Source organism: Clavelina lepadiformis, chromosome 8 (assembly GCF_947623445.1).
Source record: "Clavelina lepadiformis chromosome 8, kaClaLepa1.1, whole genome shotgun sequence".
NCBI classification, from domain to species: Eukaryota; Metazoa; Chordata; class Ascidiacea; order Aplousobranchia; family Clavelinidae; genus Clavelina; species Clavelina lepadiformis.
The window spans coordinates 2,210,515-2,229,500 of NC_135247.1; the positions used below are offsets into that span (position 1 = coordinate 2,210,515).

Here is an 18,986-nt window from a genome sequence, read left to right on the forward strand (position 1 = left end):
ATTATTTGAGGCAAAACCGAAACCATTTGACTAAATACAATATTTCATGATGGACTTTTAGCTCTTAATCAGCCAGTAAATGCGGACTTATTAAAGAATGGTATAATGGATAACACCCAGATTAGAAGATAACTTGCTTTTGTTGTGAATTTAATTGTTGTTTTGTTTTGTTTTGTTTTGTGTTTAATCATGGAATGTGCCTGTGTTGGGACCCGAGCACGTCGGTGGTACGCCTGTAGCCTTGTTTAGCCCGTTGAGGTCTTGTTTGTTGTATTGAGTTGCCATTTGCTTTTTTTGACTTATCATAGCCTATTATTTGGTCTTTTGTTTAGGTAATATGTTTTAGAAGTTTGATGAAGTTTAAATAAAGTTAGTTGTTATGATAAACTTCAACTTTCCTTTGACAGAAATAAATTTTTTAAAGTAGGCTAACTAGAATATTTTAGAAAATATTTCCTTCACTGTAGGCCAATATTCAAAGCATAAAGGTATACTTTTGTTGTTTCCATAGTTACAAATATTTTATATAGCCTACGCTTGCTTACAGTTACTGGTATTTCAAGCCTTTGTTAAAGACATACCAAACTATAGGTCTACCATGACAAAATATTTTTCTATAACTGCATGATTCATTGGCAGGAAATTGCTAACTCATGTTGCAGCCGCAACTGATGAACGTAACTTAACACAAATAAAAAAGAATTGAATAATTTGCTGGAGATCAAAGACTGAGTAAGCAATGATTTTGTTTCCTGTTGCATCACGTATCGATTGAAACGTGCTGAGTGTCAATGTCAATGCTTAGTTTGATAATGATAATAATGTTAATTAGCATTGTTTTATGTCTTGTCAGACAAGATCAGTTTAAACCGCAGTAGATATCTTTTTTGTGACATTGGTCAATTTTTTCCAGGTCGGCCACAAGAGTATAGATTAAACTAGATTGTTATAAGTTTGAAAATGATTTTTCAAACACAATTGGTAGTTTTTGTTACATTGCTGTTGTCTGCCAGTGCGTTTAACATTATAACGCAAATAGACAATGTCCAATTTCTTCAGCATTTGTACAACGATAAAATGAATACCACTAATGGAACATCTGCGACCTACAATTTTACGATGACGTTTTTTGGTTACAAACTGGACATTTTGAAGTCGAATTTAAGTGACAGGTGAAAAAAATTGAAAAGTAAAATTTTAAACTGCAAGTGTATGTTACAAAGTACGTATGGGTTTCTAGGTTGTACGTCGGTGCTCCGAAAGCTTACAGGCCTCAACCAAGCCAACAACCTTCATCTGCAGGTATAGGCAAAGCTAATTACAACTATAGCATTCAATCTTGATCACACTAATTTTTCTGTTTTCATTTTTTTTTATTTTTTTGGTGCTGAATTGTGATAAATTCTTGCGCAACTCTATATGTAAATTTGTATGGTACATGCTGTTATTTCGTCAAGAAACGTTTCAACTGTTACAGACTAAGTTTATGTTTCAGATGCAAATGGTGACATTTTATCCTGTTCTTTAAGCAAAAGTTATTTTCATCCTGCATCCTCCATGCTTTCTTCTTGTACATCCGTAGATCCTCTTCCAGGCTCTCAATTAAGTGATTCGGCGGGACAGACTGTAGCTGTTAAGCCTAACAATGCGTTGCGTGCAAGTAGCTTTTTGCTAAGTTAGATTTACACCAAAATTTCTGACCAAAGTTTTTTAAACTCAAACTTTAGCAAATTCAAAACAACTCCAAAAGTCTGTTCAACTTTCAGTTGAGATTTTGTTTTAATTAAAACTTCTTAACTTATCATGCCAGTTAGCGGTTTTCATGTTAGGATATATCATTAATGCCTTATGAGTTTTCGATTTTAACTTCTATTGCCAGTTGAGTTTATTAGAGCAAAATGTAAACTTGCTTTTATGATGTTCCGTTAAATTAAGCTAAATTATAGCATTGTTTCTCAATGCAGGCCTGTGCACACAACAGACCGCAGAGCTGCCGAGGTAACGTTTTCTCTCCTGGACACTGTTACACCAAGAGCATTCCTGGGATGTGGGCACCAGACCCGTACACTAGAGATGCTCAACGTATGTATTTGGTTGTAGGCGTAACAACAAATGGTAATCATGTATAAGTCGTAAAACATACGTGATTTATCAAAAGTATTTTTCGTTTTATAACTTGGACCAGAAAAAGGTTGTTCTAAAAATTATTTATTAACCATCTCCAATTATGTTTCCAGTTTGCCCTGACGTAGACTTTATCATCGTGTTGGACTCTTCCTTTTCCATCGGGTTGGAAAATTTTGAGATGGTTAAAAATTGGACCAAGGAAGTAGCTCGCCACTTTGACATAAGTTTAGAGAAAAACCGAATAGGTGTGAACACATTTTCAGGGTACGGCTTGAAGTTGAAGATTTAAATCTGTACTCTGCTGTCTGAGTAAAGAAAAAATAAAAAAGAAACTTTCTGGGATTTCAGAGATTTATCCTGCGTTGGTGAAAATATTGGGCGGACATGGATATCACTGGGTGAATTCACAAATCAAAGGAATTTTGAAGTAAAAAAAAATTCGAACTTTTTAACTTTCCTCATTCCATGGAAATTTTAATTTTATGAATTTCGCGGTATAGAGCCACCACGAAACAATCTAATCATCGTTTCTTATGCAGGTGGCATCATGTAGTTACATTGCCTTTCACAAATCTTGCTATGTTTAGGACGCTGTTAGTAGCATTCCTTATTTAAACCCTATGGGTACTTGTACCGCGACGGCTTTGAATTACACCGCCGCCCAGTTCTCAGACGGTAACAGGAGAAAAGTGATCATATTACTAACAGATGGGGTGTAAGTGTGAGATGCTGAAAATAATTTGATCATAACGTGTATTTGACTTTTATGCTCACAGACTGTTAAATTACACCACACGGCTTGTGTTTCGACCTGAAATATTTTCTTTGTAAAAATTCCGCATTGTTGTTTTAACCATGATCTTAGATCCAGTGAATCAGCCGAGCTTCCAATCACAGCTAAATATGTGAGGTCGCTTGGTATCTTCACTTTTGCTGTTGGAGTCGACGCCGCCAGAATAAGTGAATTGCAGGTAAGTTCGAAGACAATTGCCCAATCATGATGAATAGAAGCTCAGCCGCTTCCTGTGCATCCCATGTAAGGGAGTTGCATTTTACGCAGATTATAGCAACTGGCAGGAACACTTCTGAACGAGTTTACTTCACCTCGGACTTCGGTGCTTTGCTCAACATCTCTGAGGAACTTTTCATGGATCTGAGTTCGATAGCATTGGAAGGTATCACCTTGTGCTTCTTGCTGCTGTGCTTCTAAATCAACAGTTGTATTTGATATAAACGAGTGATTTATGAAAATTTGGTAATGGAAATTCTGTTTAGGTTTTGAATCCACTTCAGTAAACTTCCGTGACGCGCAATATGGATTTTCAATACAAGTTGACCAGGTGAAAGTATATTTCAACACATAGGCCTAGTCATACAGTTTATGATATACTCGATTTACTGGCTTGGAACCCAGTAGCAATTACAGAGAGATATCGGTTGTTTTGCGCGTTGGCATGTTCACTGTTTTGTGTGCTTGTTTCGTGTGCTTGCATCTGTCGATGTATGATATTGTCTTGAGGTACGGTTACAAAACAATAACAATACGCGATTAGAGGTTTAGCAAATCCAGCCAATAAAATGAACCTTGTCGAAGTCATGCAAGCAACAAAAAAATATAAATATACCAGATACTCGGCGGTATCTTAATTTTAACGGCCATCGCTAAGAGATGAAGGTTGTCTGAAGACAGAGCATACAAAAGTAAGTTGGGTTGCATTTTTACAGCGAGAACACAAAGGCCATGTAATACATTTACTCTTTTCAGCTTTAAAAATAACCAACGTAGGAAAAAGCAGAAACATTAACCCTACCAAACAGTAGAAGAAATTTGGTTTTCAGAAGCACTTACTGTAGGTTGGTGGGTTCTGTATTGGCTAATGTTTAACATCTGTTTGAATATGAGTATTTTTAAAATTTTAAGTTGTTCTTATATCTTTCCTTGAATTAATTTGACATATCTTTCATACATTTTTTGTTTTAGATATTTCTCTCGCTCTGAAGTAGCGACGTTATATGCAACAAGATGTTCACTTCTTCTTCTCCTCTCGTTTTTGTGTTTTAGTTCACCGGTGTAATATGCCTTTAATTCAAGCTGTGAATAGACATTCTATCTGATATATCTGATATATTATTTTCAATGAGTCCAGCAAACGTTAGATAGAAATTGTTTATGTAGTTAATGGCAGGACTGGCCTCAAACCGATGCAAGGGATGTCACCGCATTGGTCCTCACAATTTTCGGAACCCATCACTACTTCGCTCCAAAATAGTGATAAAAACTTAGGCTTTCATATTGGGCAAATTTCATTGCTATTTTGTTTAAGACTCTACGTGCTATGAAGTTGTCGAAAGGTTCCACGTTGATTCAACCACTGATGTTCCGAGATCGATTTCTGAAAAATTTCAGTTTATTTTCAAATTCTATTGCCTTTTGATGATATGAGTCTTGATTAAAGCCAACTGCGTTAGTCGCGTCGTAGCTCGCCATAGTTTTTACAGTAATCTGAGTAAAAGGTTGTGGGTTCAGATCCCTCTGCAGCCGTATTATTATATCTTTCTTCTTTTTAAACTTAACAGCTGATGCATCGTCGTTGGTTATATTCGTTACATCACATCGTTTCAGGTTCGATTCCAGGCCTTGGGAGAAAGAGAAATGGGAAAGAAGGGCATAAACGAACTTTAAAGCAAAATGAAAATAAATATTTAGCATAATCGTAAAAAAAAACTTAGTCTTCTTGCCTCACTAACTAATGTAACTATAACCTGTATAGCCTTAACGTCATGATTTATACTGTTACAAAGTTTGGCAACAAGACGACTCCGTAGTTAGTGAGGGTACTCCGCAACGGTAGCGCATCCGACTCCAGATCAGGTGCTTAAGAGTTCAAATCACGCCCGGGTCACTTCTTCTTTTTATCTCGATGTCATGACACTGACGAACGGTTTCAGGTCAATTTAACCCTGGAAGAATAAATTCAGGATGACCCAACCGACATAACTTGATAGTAAGATAACATTAGAAGATAATATAAGACAACCTTGAGTTGAATATGACCCTTGAGATCAATTATTCTTGGTATCATCTCATGTTGGTGGAGCTGACCTGAATTCACCAGCCACCATGACGAACAAAGTGCTACACGGAGCAGTCGCAATCTATTGCTTGTGCGCCCGTTGTTCTCAGAGGTCACAAAAAAGATAATATAGGTGCAAAGGATCCTTGGTTTCGAGTTATCACACACTTTAGCTTTTGTATTTTTTAATTTTTTTTACGATGTCCACGCGGTATCCATTTGCGTGAAGGTTTAAAGTGTGTCCTGCAAACAAATATTCCAGTTGTTGTTTGTGTTTATTTGTTGTTCCAGTTGTTATTTGTCACTATGGTCTTTAGTCAAGACCATGCCTAAACTACAGCTTACGATGATAGCTGACTCCATTGTGAGATACGAGCTCTTCCCAAAAGCATAAAGACGGCCGCCACGCAATAAATAGTTCTTTGAACCCCTTGTATTTCGTTGCTACAAATATACAACACTACTCACTTCGGCATGTCCCGAAGTTTATTTTCAGCATCCAATAGGTGCCACTGAAGCAGGGACTTTCAGAAAGTGGCAAGTAATATCATTTCGCATACCTGCGTTTGCGTAATACTTCAGCAAGCTATATTTGTATAATCGCCTAAATTTCTAATTGTTGCTCTGTAACCGGACCGCAAGACAAAAAATACGTCGACGTATCTTCAAGCGAACAAAACAAGCGCACATACACACATGCACACTAAGAACCAACCAGCAAACACATCGACATGCAAAGTTACTGATACCTTTCTGCTGTTAAAGCTGGTTTCCAAGCCAAAAAATTGTTTTGTCTAATTATCAAAAGTTATATAATCATGTGTGTACAGTTACTTTCACCTGGTCAACTTGTATTGAAAATCCATATTGCGCGTCACGGAAGTTTACTGAAGTGGATTCAAAACCTAAACAGAATTTCCATTACCGAATTTTCATAAATCACTCTTTTATATCAAATACAACTGTTGTTGTAGAAGCACAGCAATGAGAAGCACAAGGTGATACCTTCCAATGCTATCGAACTCAGATCCATGAAAAGTTCCTCAGAGATGTTGAGCAAAGCACCGAAGTCCGAGGTGAAGTAAACTCGTTCAGAAGTGTTCCTGCCAGTTGCTATAATCTGCGTAAAATGCAACTCTATTACAAGGGATGTCCAGAAAGTGGCTGAGCTTCTATTCATCATGATTGGGCGATTGTCTTCGAACTTACCTGCAATTCACTTATTCTGGCGGCGTCGACTCCAACAGCAAAAGTGAAGATACCAAGCGACCTTACATATTTAGCTGTGATTGGAAGCTCGGCTGATTCACTGGATCTAAGATCATACTTAAAGCAACAATGCGGAATTTTTACAAAGAAAATATTTCAGGTCGAAACACACAGCCGTGTGGTGTAATTTAACAATCTGTGAGCATAAAAGTCAAATACACGTTATGGTCGAATTATTTTCAGCATCTCACACTTACACCCCATCTGTTAGTAATATGATCACTTTTCTCCTGTTACCGTCTGAGAACTGGGGGGCGGTGTAATTCAAAGCCGTTGCAGTGCACGTAGCCACAGGGTTAATGTAGGTGATGTTATTAACAGCGTTCTAAAAGCAAAAAGATTTTATAAAAAGCTATATAACTATATGAAGCCATCTTGCATAAGAAAGATGATTAGAAGGTTTGTGCGGTGGTCAGTTCTATATCGTGGGAATCATAAGACTAAAATATTTTCGTGCAATTAAGAATAATAAATAATAAAATACAAATTTTGTTTTTACTTTGAAATCTGTTTGATTTGTGAATTGCCCCAGTGTTATCCATGTCCGCACAATACTTTCCCCCACGCAGTTAAAATCCCTGAATAATCAAAATAATTTTAGAGATTGTCTTTGCACAGATGGAAAGATACAAAATAAGCACCTATCTCCAAGCCGTACCCTGAAAATGTATTCACACCCACTCGGGTTTTCCCTTGACTTATATCAAAGAGACGTACAACCTCCTTGGTCCAATTTTTAACCATGTCAAAATTTTCCAACCCGATAGAAAAGGAAGAGTCCAACACGATGATGAAGTCCACTTCAGGGCAAACTGGAAAAAATAAATTGACAAGTTAAAACGAATCAGTTTTAAAGCAACTTCTATATGTAGTTAAACTAGCACAATAACCTTTACTTGTTTAACCGAAAGATGGGCAAATTTAAGCTAACAGAATATTTTCGAAAAACGTATGAGAAACATTTTCTACAATATCAGTTGTTGCTATGCCTATAACCAAATACATACGTTGAGCATCTCTAGTGTACGGGTCTGGTGCCCATGTCCCAGCAATGCTCTTGGTGTAACAGTGTCCAGGAGTGAAAACGTTACCTCGGCAGCTTTGCGGTCTCTTATATGCACAGGCCTGGGTACAAAAATGCTAATTAACTGATATAAACGACTGGACTTTACGAAACGGGTCTTTAGTAAACAAAATGTTCAAGTTCAATAAAATATTTTCAGTTGTCTGAAGTTTAAGTTAAAAAAATTGATCTAATGAGTTCTCAGTGTAGGTCTACGTTTAACAGTCTATGTTTAACACAAACAGCTTACACGAAGGGTGCCATTTGGCTCAACTTCAAAATTCTGACCGGCAGAATCACTTAATTGAGAGCCTGGTAGAGGATCAACGGAGGTACAAGACGAAAGCATAGACTCAGGAGCAGAAAATATTTCGCTTAAAGAGCAGGATAAAATGTCACCGTTTGCGTCTGAAAAACAAACTTATAACAGTTAAAAGATTCCTTGACGGAACACAAGTGCGTATCAAACAAATAAACGTGAAGATGCGTACGAGTAACTAACTATCAACATAAAAATTTAAGATGAAAACATGGCATTAAAGGACTCCGTAAAGATTCAGTCAGAGTAACCAAGGGCAATTAAAACTGTACCCAACTTTACCCATACCTTCACATTAAGTTATTTGGGGTTGATTGATTTTTATCATGCAAGCATACATTGACGATTGACATGTGTATGAATTATCAAATTTCACCACAAGAGTAATTTGAAGAAATTAAAAAAGAAAGATTAATGACATCACGATTGAATACTATAGTTGTAATTAGCTTTGCCCATACCTGCAGATGAAGGTTGTTGGCTAGGTTGAGGCCTGTAAGCTTTCGGGGCACCGACGTACAACCTAAAACAGAACATAAATATACTTCACTTCACTAACAATTTAAACGTTTATTGTTTCATTCATTGACTTGCCTCTCGCTTGAATTCGACTTCAAAATGTCCAGTTTGTAACCAAAAAACGTCATCGTAAAATTGTAGGTCGCAGATGTTCCATTAGTGGTATTCATTGCATCGTTGTACGAATGCTGAAGAACTTGGACATTGTCTAATTGCGTTATAATGTTAAACCCATTGGCAAACAACAGCAGTGTAACAAGAAACAGCAAATTTACTTGAATAGTCATCCTTAAAATTTTATGATTCTGATAAATCCTATATTTTTTTTTGTTCAACTGAATATCATTTCTCAAGTTAACAAAATCTTGCCAGCTGTGGCTAAAATCATGCTGATTCGTCTAACTGAAACAAAACGCAAAGTAATGCAAACTAACATTATCATGACTTTGCCATACGCATTGGGATTGACCATCCCAGTTCAACTGAAGCGTGATGTTACAGGAAATGAAGGCATAACTTTACCTCGACCTTTGTCCTCTGTTTGCCTTCAGTTTTTTCATCCAATACAGCTGTAGATGAATGGTGAGCTCGCAACATAAATTGCCCACTTCCTGCCGCCAATCCACGTCTTTCTAAAAATATTTTGTTATGGTTGGTAGTTTGATATATCTGTACGATATAGCGCAGAGAAACTTAATATACAAGCAACAGTAACAAACAAATAAACTTGGCATTCGCGTACTTACTTATTATGTCTCACAAACGAATTTTTCTTAAAATATGAATATTTGGTGATGCCTATAATCTTACTTGGGGTAACCTCTTATACTGGCAATGAGAAACTTTGTAACTCTGTAATTAACATTTTACCCATAACCGTATTGTCTCGGTTGCAATTGCGGCTTATAAAAAATTTTGTACCATCATTTCCGCGGCTCACATTCAAAAGCGGTTAACAATCGAAGGCGGCTTAGATTTTTATCACACCGAAATTGTATCTGCTCGTGGAGAATAGAAAGCATTGCATATTGAAAAGACTCGCTATAACTTATCCTTATGTAACCTGTTTGAGATATTGTCGTGGAGAGTTAAATTGAACTTGGTGAGCGGTTCAAAAATGAACAGATTAAACACTTAAATGGTGCATATAATAGAAACATATATCAAAGGTACACATTCATACAAGTAGAAAGTACCTGACAAAGGTTACTATATCGAGTGAACGGAAAAATGTTGATACAAGTGTTCTTTGGATATTTATCGCACAGAGTAAACGAATTTTATGCAACACACCACATGCATTTCAGCTTCAGGAACGCACAGACGCCAGCGACACGTCGATCGCAGTTTTACAAACATTGTGTACATTATTGTGTAAATTGATGTGTCTAGTACGACAGTACAAAGAAAGTTTCAAAACTGATAAAACGCATTTTGCTTTTCACAACCAGAGCTCCACAAACTTTGCACTTTTCCCAGGAAACTCCCAGGAAGTTCCAAGAAAGTTCCCAGCGTACGAGGAAGTTTTCAGCGACTTTGTCTACGTCAAACTCAAAAGAAAAGCTTCCTTTGAAGATGTAATGACAAAGAATCACGACAGCAGGACGTTAAGGAAATGTGCCATTTATAACGACATTTACTTTCCTGCTGGGTTACAAACTGTAAATGGCCGAAATCAAAGGTCTTGAGACTACAAAATCTTATTGCTTACTCATGGCAAACGTGCATAGTGCAGGTGTTAAAACACCTTTTAAATTATATACTTCAGAAAATGTGTTAAGAGTTACGGCTCAAGAGTAAAACGAATATTCTATGCTGTAAAATAACGATATAATTCTTGGCGTTCGGCAGGGAGACAATGTTGTTTATTTAAAGCAAAGTTTTGCGAAAATCAGCAAATCGCATCATGCATGCTAGACAACAACAACTTCTTTTTCAGATTGTAGAGCAATTTGTTTACATTATTGCTGTAAGTTTAGCTGCAAAACTGATATTGCAGAGTGTCGGGTCAGTACCCACGTCATAATGCCTTTTTTTAACGTTTTTTGTTCTGAATATCTAACTAGGAAAGTGCGGATACTGCGGATAACCCTTGTCTACAACTCGATTAAATAGCGATGGACGACTACTATGCATGATTTTCGTTGTTGGAAGCACACCATCAGACGTTTTCTCTCAATGCTTGACAATTTATTAGAAGGACAAGAAACCTTCATTCTTAGACGACTATATGATGTTGACTATGTCACTATGGTCAATGTTCATAAATCATAACAAAGCCGTGTTGCTTTTATAGCAGATAATGTTGCAATTATTATGGTCGATTAAGGGATCGAGATCAAAAAAGGCGATGAACGGAAAGAATGAAAACGTACAAACGCTTGTGACTCCCAAAAACAGGGTTCGTAAGGGGGCTATGGCTTAACACCAATCCTCCCAAACGCACCGGTGTAGATAAACAATACCATATATAATTATTTATTCATATATCGAACTATAGAGCACTGCATAAAGTGAACGGAGGTGAGGGTGACAAATGTGGTATCGCACAGATTAAACTAGTTTTATGCAACATACAACACGTGAATCAGGTACATTATAAAATTTATATTCGTGACACTTGCAACATACGTATTTGGAATCCAAATTCGCTATAATTTTGTATTTCGGAAATTGCTGATGCTAACGCTACAATTTTATTGCATGATAAGAATATAGCTGGAACTATAACAGAATATTGTGTAAGCTGTGTAGCGGAAACATAACTATGCATACAGGTTTAGTCTGAGGTCGTGAACGCTTTTAACAATTTCCTAAATTCACGAGGAAGTATGCGCAAAAAGGTGGTTTCCGTCTAAAAATAGAAACGCTTTTCTTGTTTTTCTTCACTTTTTACAAGAAAACAACGCGCCACTAACAAAGCTGATCAGTGAAAAAGCGGACAGCGAAGTTGAAAGAACCCATACCAAAAGATGTTTTATTTCAACTTTGAAATTTGTTTATTATTATATTTGACAAGCTCAGTTTGCGGCTTTAACTTTGCCGTGGACGAGAACTTGATAAGAAACATAACGCCGCCAGCAGATGCAACATCAAGTGAAACCTCCACCGCAGAACGTAGTGCTGGAAAGTTCTTTGGATACCAAATACAAACTCTTAATAGAGATGGTTATATAAGGTTAGCGAGAAAATGTGCTCTTTGTATGTAAAATAAAGGCTCCAATGAACCAAATTAGTAATTCGATAAATTGTAAACAGTTTGAGTTCAATTTAAAACATCATTGTGTTGATCACAGCTTCATAGTCGGAGCACCCAACGCAAATGACACAAAATTGGTCCCGAAATTATCTGTTGGATCTTCAACAGGTTTTTAATTTAATTTTCAAAAAATGTTTTCAATGACGAAAGAAATAACAACAAAAGTTAGCAGAAAGGAAACGAAACTTTAAATTTAATTATTAGGAAAAGTGAGCTAAAGCTCAAGTCATCAAAAAGTTTCAAAGGGCGCTAACAAACGACATTTTCAGATTACAAAGGTAAAATTTTCCAATGTCCGTTCTCATTCAACCCGAGATTAACCAGCGAAGGTGGAAGAGACTGTTACAAGATCAGAGATGTTCCAGAAACAAAAGCAGGAGATTCGCTTGGACAGAAGATCGAAATAGCCGCTGACGAAGACTTAATTGTTATTGATAACTTTTTTAATTTAGCATAAAAGTTTATGACACTATAATTTCGTTCGCAATGCTAATACCTATAATACCAAGCTTATACCTATAGACTATTTCAAATAACACACAGGCCTGTGCATCAACAAGACGCCAAGATTGTGGAAAAACAGACTTTGTCCCAGGTTCTTGCTTCCGATTAAAATCAACAACTGGAAGGTGGGAAAGTGACCCAAAGACCACCGCCAACGGTAAAGAGAATGCTTGGGGTTTAAATCATGTTTGTGTGATGTGTGGGCTTCCGTAAGTTTTCAAACATATTTGTGAGGTTTGACTATACAGCTTAATGGTTTTCTTGTTTCTATCAGTATTATTGGGTTTACTGTAGCTGTAACCCACATATTTGGTTACGTACGCTCCTATTTACATTTCTTCAAACCTTTGACTTAACCTTGCGCCTGGTTTTGTAATTAATTCCATTTAAAACGTTTGCCAAGAATTTTATCACAAACAACAGCTCAGCGGTGTTTTTTGAAAAAAATCACACACAGCAGGAAGTAAACATTCAATGCATGACAAGCATTACGTCATACCAGGAAGTGTTGAACTAACTTTGACTTTTCGTCAAATGCCATCGCCTGTAGTCGACGTTCTCACATATTTAGATACAAGTTCATCGATGTCAATTTACTTGCACAAAAACGTTTCTTTTTGTAATTCTTTTTCATAGTTTGTCCGACCCCACATGTTGATCTGATTTTTCTCCTCGACGCATCTGCATCGATTGGATATGACAATTTCAGCTTGGTTAAAGATTGGACAAAAGAATTTTCGAGATATTTCAGCATCGAGGACGGTTCAACAACGGTCGGTGTCATCACCTATTCAGGGTGAGCTTAACCAAATAATAAATTTTACGTATAATAATCATTAATCTGTGGTGGAAATGACATTTTTTTCCTATTTGCATAGTGTGTTTATTTCTATCTGTCTGCATGGCGAGTAACAATTTGATGAGTGATCCCCGCATAAGAGACGACTTTTAATCAGTCACAGACTTTAAAGTTTTAAATTTTAAAATAGTTACTTTAATTCAGTGGTTTTCAGCCTGGGGGTTATGACCCCATGGGTATCATTAGGCTTTTTTCGAGGGGTCGAGAGAGCTTTCGATGTACCTTAGAAAATATTTCAGTCAAATATATTTATAAATAAATTTGTATTTCATGAGAGAACCATTTAAATTTGATCCCCTGGAAACAACTGTTTTTAGTTTCTATACACGAGTCTTTGTTCAACAGCATTATCATTTAGTCATTTATAGTTTGCTATTGTGAATGCACGACATCAATACATATATTTAGCTGGAAATTTTGAAAGAGGGCTGTTTGATTATATTGTGTTGCAAAATGGGTCGCAGTATGAAGAAAGTTCGAAACTATTGCTTTAGTTGATAACAAATAGTTAATCACAGAATGAATGGCACATCTTCGTGGTATATTCGCGTAAGGACTGATCTTTCAACAGTAATGGTAATGAAGTTTTAACTTCAGAAACATTTATCACAATTTATAACCAACAATTATAGAATGATTGGCGAATCTTTGTGGTCCTCTTACTATAAAGCTACGACCACCGTGGAAATTACTCTTGGTCAGTTCACGGATCAGAGGAGATTTGAGGTAAATGGCGACATTGCTTCGTAGGTTACTTTAAACCAGGGCTTCCCAAACTGGGGGTCGCGACCCCGCAAGGGGTCGCGTAACGAACTTCAGGGGTCGCAGAGCGTATACCAATTTTACACGAAGTACAAAATACAATCGAAACAAAATATCGTTCCAGCCTAATCAACATTGAAACCGCCTTGAGACCAGCATTAACAGATATTGAGCCACGGCTGGACTTGCTTTGTAGCAGAAAGCAGTCGCATCAATCACACTGAATAAATGTGTGTGCTTTTTTGTTTCCAGTAGCCTATATATGTGTAAAGTAGTAAGTAGACTTTGAGTACTGGTTGCTTGAATTCAGCCTTTACTCTTTGCATCTCAATAAATTTCACTAATGACTAATGTATGTTTCGCACTGCTAATTTAATCAATTTAAACGTGAAGGGTCGCGGAAAACTTCAGAAGTTTGAAAGGGGTCGCGAGCAAAAAAGTTTGGGAAGCCCTGCTTTAAACTATTCAGGATTGAGCTTACAAAAATATTACTTTTTGTTTTGTATTTCAGGCAGCCGTAGATGATATTGAATACGAATATGGTCCAGCCACATATACCGCTGCGGCCTTGCGTACAGCAGTTGGTCAATTCTCAACATCGGATCGACAAAAAGTTCTCATTCTATTAACTGACGGAGCGTAAGTGTTTCAGTTGTCCATATCGTTTCGTTAAATTTCAAAATATTGAAACGGCGCAATTATCTCTATTCGTGACGTAAGCAATGTAATATTGCTTTGTTTTCGTTACAGATCAATTGATTCGAAGAATTTAAGTGACAGCGCTAACTATGCAAGATCATTGGATATCTTGACGTTTGCCGTTGGCGTTGGAGCAGCCAACATCAAAGAACTACGGGTAAGCATTTGAAGGATATAGACTGCTGGTATTGTTGTAGACAGTTACAGTAATTGCTTTTTTAATGGTACACTGTCATTTTGTTAAACACTTTAATTAAACACGAAAAGTGAGGCCTAAAAGAAACACCTAAAATGGTTACATGTTTAAATCGCACATGTTTATTCTGTTTTGTGTTTAAATGTTGTTGGTGTTTACTAACTAGGTGTTTATTATCTTTGGTGTTTACGTGTTTACTAACTAGGTGTTTACTATTTTATGCGTATTGTTACTTGGCAGTCAAAATTTCCAAAATAGCGTTTATTACAGCAGTGCAACAGAAACAAGGCAGGTACAATCACGGGCGCCGGAATTATTTTTGGCAAGGGGCAAAATTCGATAAAAGGGCACTTTTTGAATGTCATTTTGGAAAATAAAGAAAGAAAAGGGGGCAATGGCCTCTCTGCGCTTCCTCTTCCGGCATCCGTGAGTAATAATAATAATAACAACCGCCCGTTTCGAACGAGTTATGGAACGCTCAGTATGGATTCGCTCTAAATCGAAATGCAGTAGTAAGTACGGTAAAACGTTAAACTTTGGAGGCATATTTTCGCGTGCGTGTATATTTGGTGCGTGTTGTTGCGGGCACGTCCGTCATGTCTGTCTGTTTGTCTGCCTGTCAGTGATGTATGTCTGTCGTGTCTGCTCTGTTGTTGGTTTGTGTCGCCTAATTTCGCACAAGAAAATCTACTTTCGAGTAAAGGATTGCTGAAAAAACGCCCATGCTTTCGCAATGCCGCAAAGTATTTATAGGTTTCCAAAAATTAGCATAAATTTCAAGAAACTCCTCAAAAGGTATCACGTTGATAAAACTACAGGTAAGTTTGTCATGAACGAAACTCGCAACAAGCCCATGGGGTGCAGGTTAGTATATTTTTATTTTGTTACATCATGCGACTTAAAACTCCAACATCTTCTTGTAATAGCAGGGATTCGATTACAATCTATTCCCAAGATCTCAGCATCAGCAAATTGGTTTTTCCTTCCGAAACATTTCGGCTGCCACAAATGGTGAGTTATATTGCGGCCGAGTTGTTAGTATTGGGACTGTAATTCTTTAAGCTCTCGTTTCTGTGTCAGATGTGTAATATCAGATGTGCATCAGCAAACTGGTTATACTTTTCGAAAAGGCAGACTACAGCAAATGGTAAGATACTTTTGTTATTATAATAGTTTTAATAGTTTCAGTATGAAACAAGGCTACTTGTACATTTATACATACCTTCACCAATGGACTGGTGTCACTCGAAATATTGATTGTTAATTCATGTTTACATAGAATTTGAAAAAGAGAAATATTGTAGAAGCAGAAAATGATTTGACACAAAGAATCGTTAAAAGAATATTGAAAATCGGAAATGGGACGTTTTTGCCGCTCAAATTTCCACTCGTACCATTGTGCGGACAAAATTCGACTGTGCTGTGAGTAATGTGAATAACAATCTGTGTTTCCTTTCGGTACCAGGTACAACCGAGAGGTCAACGGCAGAGTTTTTGCAATGTTAGAAGCACTTCCCAGTAGTTTTGAAATATCACACATACACTTTTTTACCAAAACATTCCCAGTCTTTGGGTGAGTTTGTTCTTTCACATCAATAATTTGAAATAACGATTTAATTCAGTTTGCACAACTTCGTTTTTGACAGTAAGTTTTTCCTCCAGCAACCGGGAGATGTCGCCAGAGAACAAACCAAGAGTGGCGGTGAAAAAAAACGGATTGGAAAAGTTCGAAGATTTATCATCCAAAGTCTTAGTGTGGTTTCTGGCTAAAACTGCATAGCAAGGAAATAGAAGTTTTTCGTTCAATGTTTGGAAATTTCCTTTTTTCTAGGTGGTAGTTGCCGGTGCAAAAACCCTGGTTTGATTTTAGAACAAATTGATATTTAAATTGTTTACTGTAAAAATAAAACGAAATCTTTATCATTCAGATGATTGTTGCTCAGTTATCTAAAGAATTATATTTTCCACTTTCAAAGGTAGTTAATAGCATATTCTCATTATTTATTATCAGACCTCGTTCCAACTCTGAGAAAGAAGATATCTGGAAGAAACCAAGTTTTTTTTCCAAAAATACTGCTTTTTCCCACCTTTATAACTTCCAGTTGTAGTAAATTAAATGTCAGTAAAGTGAGTTCAATGCGGTTTTTATCAAGTTTATTGTAGTTAAGATTGTGAAGACATGAAATAAGCAACTTAACTTTAAAGTTATTTCACTGCATCAGGTTGAACACAGCATCTTCAAAGTCATAATAGGAATCACTTTTTGAATCTCATCTACAATCTTTTTTCTGTTTACGGCATTTCGCTTTTTTCAATTTATGAAAAATAGCTTTGTTTTGTTTGGGGCTGAGCATTTGGAAAAACGAAATTTGTGTCAAAATAAATACTTTGCTGTGAAAACGTTTGCAAAACTTATTATGAATGCCTTTGACAATATCCTTTGTATGCAGAGGATTGCAGCATCGCGATAAGTTGTTTAGTCCAGAAAGTAAGACGTATTTATACATTAATATAATGCCAGGCGAATGTGGTAAAAAAGTTTGCAAATTCGTCAATTTTACAAAGTAAGCAAAGGTGTCGTTCACCTAAAATGAGAAGAAAACATTTTGTTTCGTTTCACTCGGGGAATGGCTTTGGTCGCCCCGAGAAGTAAACTCGCTACTGTGGGGGTTGGCATGAGCATGACTCTGCATGAGGTTTTCAGCAGGTTCATCTTCCAGGAACGAAACATTGAGATGCGGATGCATTGAACCTATGATTGTAGAAGACGGACAGCATACATTTTCCCGAAAATGAAATTCTACAACTGCATGACGATGTCAGCATTTAATTAGCAATTTGTCCCAGTAATTTTGTGTATCCCAAAACATTCCTGAATTCATAAAAATGTTTCTGGTTGGAAGTTTAAAGTAGTCAGATTATTGTCATTTTGGATTACGCGTTTTGGAAATCCGGACTGGCCTTTGAGTTATGTCATGGACCACCAGTAGCGGAACTCCGGTGCCGAGATATCATTCTACACAGCATAGCACCGCCCATGTTGCTTACTCATAGCAAACGTGCAGTGATGGTAAAATAATCAACGATTAAACAATGCAGTATTGCGCTAGTTTCTTGAGTGAAGACAGAAAGCAGTGTTATCTTATTATACTAAAGCTTTGACACATAATACATCGCTCTTATGCTGCGAAGAATGAAAATCTCTTCGTTCCTGACTTTCTCAACTCGCTTTGACATTGAATTTACAAGCTATTGACATTTTTGAGTGATTTCTTTTAACATAAATCAATGTACGTCATATGCGAATAACATCCTCAATTGCCTTATTCATGTTGGTAGAATCTACAGCAACGACAACAAATAAACTCCTATGAAATTCTTTTGGAAGAAATTATCTATTACAGAAGCAATACAGCAAAGCATACTCTTACAAACGCAAGCAAAAGAGAGTGACAACTACAATAATTGCTCGGTGGCTTAGTTGGTACAAAAGCTATCAAAGCATTCAACAAATTGTTTACCTTTAAGTTAAAAATGCATCATTGCTTAACAGTTGTTTGACATCTAACATAAAGGGCAGGCTTTCTGCAAAATTATGAGCCAGAGCACGTAATTAATGTTTTGTCTGTGGCTCTGTTAGTGTATAATAAGTCAGCAAGTAAAGTCCTCCTACGCATAAACGGCACATTTGATCGAATGTTTGGCCCAATGTATATTCAAATCGCTTGTTATTCTTCTTTAACGCATTTCGAGTTATCGTAATTGGATAATTGACGATCCCTTAATTGTTAATTGTTTTATAGAAAGTGTTTAGGCCTATTTGACAGCATGTATTCTACATCGCAGACATAATCACGACCGACAGGAAATTAAACTCATCCGCGGTACATCATGGTATGAGTATTGTGACGGTGCGATTAATTTACTAAACAATAAAAGATAAACTTTTTCGCAAAATAATGTCACGTTTCTGCGCTCAAACAACTTTTGCTCTTAATATTCATTGAGTAACAGCTGTGTGATCGTGTGACTACTTTAGTGGTTGTATATAGTCGTTTACGAAGGAACAGTATATTCATTGTTTTTTAATTAATGTTTGAGTGGTGAAAACCACAGTATATATGTTCTTTGCTTGTAGAGTCCATGTAAAATTTTTATTTTAAAAACATGTCAAATAAATTTTCCTTGATAATTTCAAGAAAGAGTTTAAGCATTTTTGTAATTAATTGCGTAGCAAGAGAGTCTGTTATTAGACGGGAATTAAAAAGAACAATATTTCTCATCAACCGAGATGAAAAACAACAGAGATCTACAAAATGTCCAGCCAATACGTAAA

At 36.7% G+C, this 18,986-nt stretch overlaps 4 protein-coding genes across 10 annotated transcripts; 3 read left to right on the forward strand and 1 right to left on the reverse strand.

Annotated features, from left to right (window-relative positions):
* The first annotated feature begins 880 nt into the window (after nucleotides 1-880).
* LOC143469630 (uncharacterized) lies at nucleotides 881-4,230 on the forward strand. Of its 2 annotated transcripts, XM_076967385.1 has the most exons (13): nucleotides 881-1,172; nucleotides 1,241-1,302; nucleotides 1,496-1,656; nucleotides 1,965-2,082; nucleotides 2,238-2,391; nucleotides 2,476-2,554; nucleotides 2,715-2,842; nucleotides 2,993-3,098; nucleotides 3,188-3,302; nucleotides 3,403-3,467; nucleotides 3,756-3,828; nucleotides 3,893-3,981; nucleotides 4,109-4,230. In XM_076967385.1, exons 1-11 carry the CDS (start codon nucleotides 961-963, stop codon nucleotides 3,798-3,800), a joined length of 1,245 nt encoding a protein of 414 aa, XP_076823500.1. In that variant the 5' UTR covers nucleotides 881-960; the 3' UTR covers nucleotides 3,801-3,828; nucleotides 3,893-3,981; nucleotides 4,109-4,230. The 2 variants fall into 2 exon arrangements, with proteins under 2 accessions (XP_076823500.1, XP_076823499.1); XM_076967384.1 differs by having other exon boundaries at nucleotides 3,756-3,981.
* A 394-nt stretch (nucleotides 4,231-4,624) lies between these two features.
* LOC143469631 (vitrin-like) lies at nucleotides 4,625-8,704 on the reverse strand. 3 transcript variants are annotated; one of them, XM_076967386.1, is made up of 14 exons: nucleotides 8,447-8,699; nucleotides 8,314-8,375; nucleotides 7,784-7,941; nucleotides 7,478-7,595; nucleotides 7,129-7,282; nucleotides 6,970-7,048; nucleotides 6,668-6,795; nucleotides 6,411-6,516; nucleotides 6,207-6,321; nucleotides 6,042-6,106; nucleotides 5,547-5,761; nucleotides 5,166-5,444; nucleotides 4,891-5,088; nucleotides 4,625-4,764 (listed from the first exon to the last, which is right to left on the reverse strand). In XM_076967386.1, exons 1-11 carry the CDS (start codon nucleotides 8,656-8,658, stop codon nucleotides 5,729-5,731), a joined length of 1,230 nt encoding a protein of 409 aa, XP_076823501.1. In that variant the 5' UTR covers nucleotides 8,659-8,699; the 3' UTR covers nucleotides 4,625-4,764; nucleotides 4,891-5,088; nucleotides 5,166-5,444; nucleotides 5,547-5,728. The 3 variants fall into 3 exon arrangements, with proteins under 3 accessions (XP_076823501.1, XP_076823502.1, XP_076823503.1); XM_076967387.1 differs by lacking the exons at nucleotides 5,166-5,444; nucleotides 5,547-5,761 and having other exon boundaries at nucleotides 8,447-8,698; XM_076967388.1 differs by lacking the exons at nucleotides 4,625-4,764; nucleotides 4,891-5,088; nucleotides 5,166-5,444; nucleotides 5,547-5,761; nucleotides 6,042-6,106 and having other exon boundaries at nucleotides 6,411-6,527; nucleotides 8,447-8,704.
* A 1,916-nt stretch (nucleotides 8,705-10,620) lies between these two features.
* Nucleotides 10,621-15,406, forward strand: LOC143469610 (matrilin-1-like). Its single transcript, XM_076967361.1, has 8 exons — nucleotides 10,621-11,549; nucleotides 11,668-11,738; nucleotides 11,900-12,057; nucleotides 12,174-12,291; nucleotides 12,771-12,930; nucleotides 13,626-13,719; nucleotides 14,267-14,394; nucleotides 14,506-15,406. Exons 1-8 carry the CDS (start codon nucleotides 11,344-11,346, stop codon nucleotides 14,621-14,623), a joined length of 1,053 nt encoding a protein of 350 aa, XP_076823476.1. The 5' UTR covers nucleotides 10,621-11,343; the 3' UTR covers nucleotides 14,624-15,406.
* Nucleotides 15,407-15,531: 125 nt separating this feature from the next.
* Nucleotides 15,532-17,252, forward strand: LOC143469611 (uncharacterized). Of its 4 annotated transcripts, none has more exons than XR_013119158.1 (5): nucleotides 15,532-15,661; nucleotides 15,731-15,797; nucleotides 15,955-16,072; nucleotides 16,297-16,481; nucleotides 16,662-17,240. XR_013119158.1 is itself a non-coding variant. In XM_076967362.1 (4 exons), the coding sequence occupies exons 1-4, from the start codon at nucleotides 15,542-15,544 to the stop codon at nucleotides 16,418-16,420; spliced, it is 429 nt and encodes a 142-aa protein (XP_076823477.1). In that variant the 5' UTR covers nucleotides 15,532-15,541; the 3' UTR covers nucleotides 16,421-17,252. The 4 variants fall into 4 exon arrangements, 2 of the variants coding, with proteins under 2 accessions (XP_076823477.1, XP_076823478.1); XR_013119159.1 differs by having other exon boundaries at nucleotides 16,313-16,481; nucleotides 16,662-17,231; XM_076967362.1 differs by having other exon boundaries at nucleotides 16,297-17,252.
* Nucleotides 17,253-18,986: the final 1,734 nt, after the last annotated feature.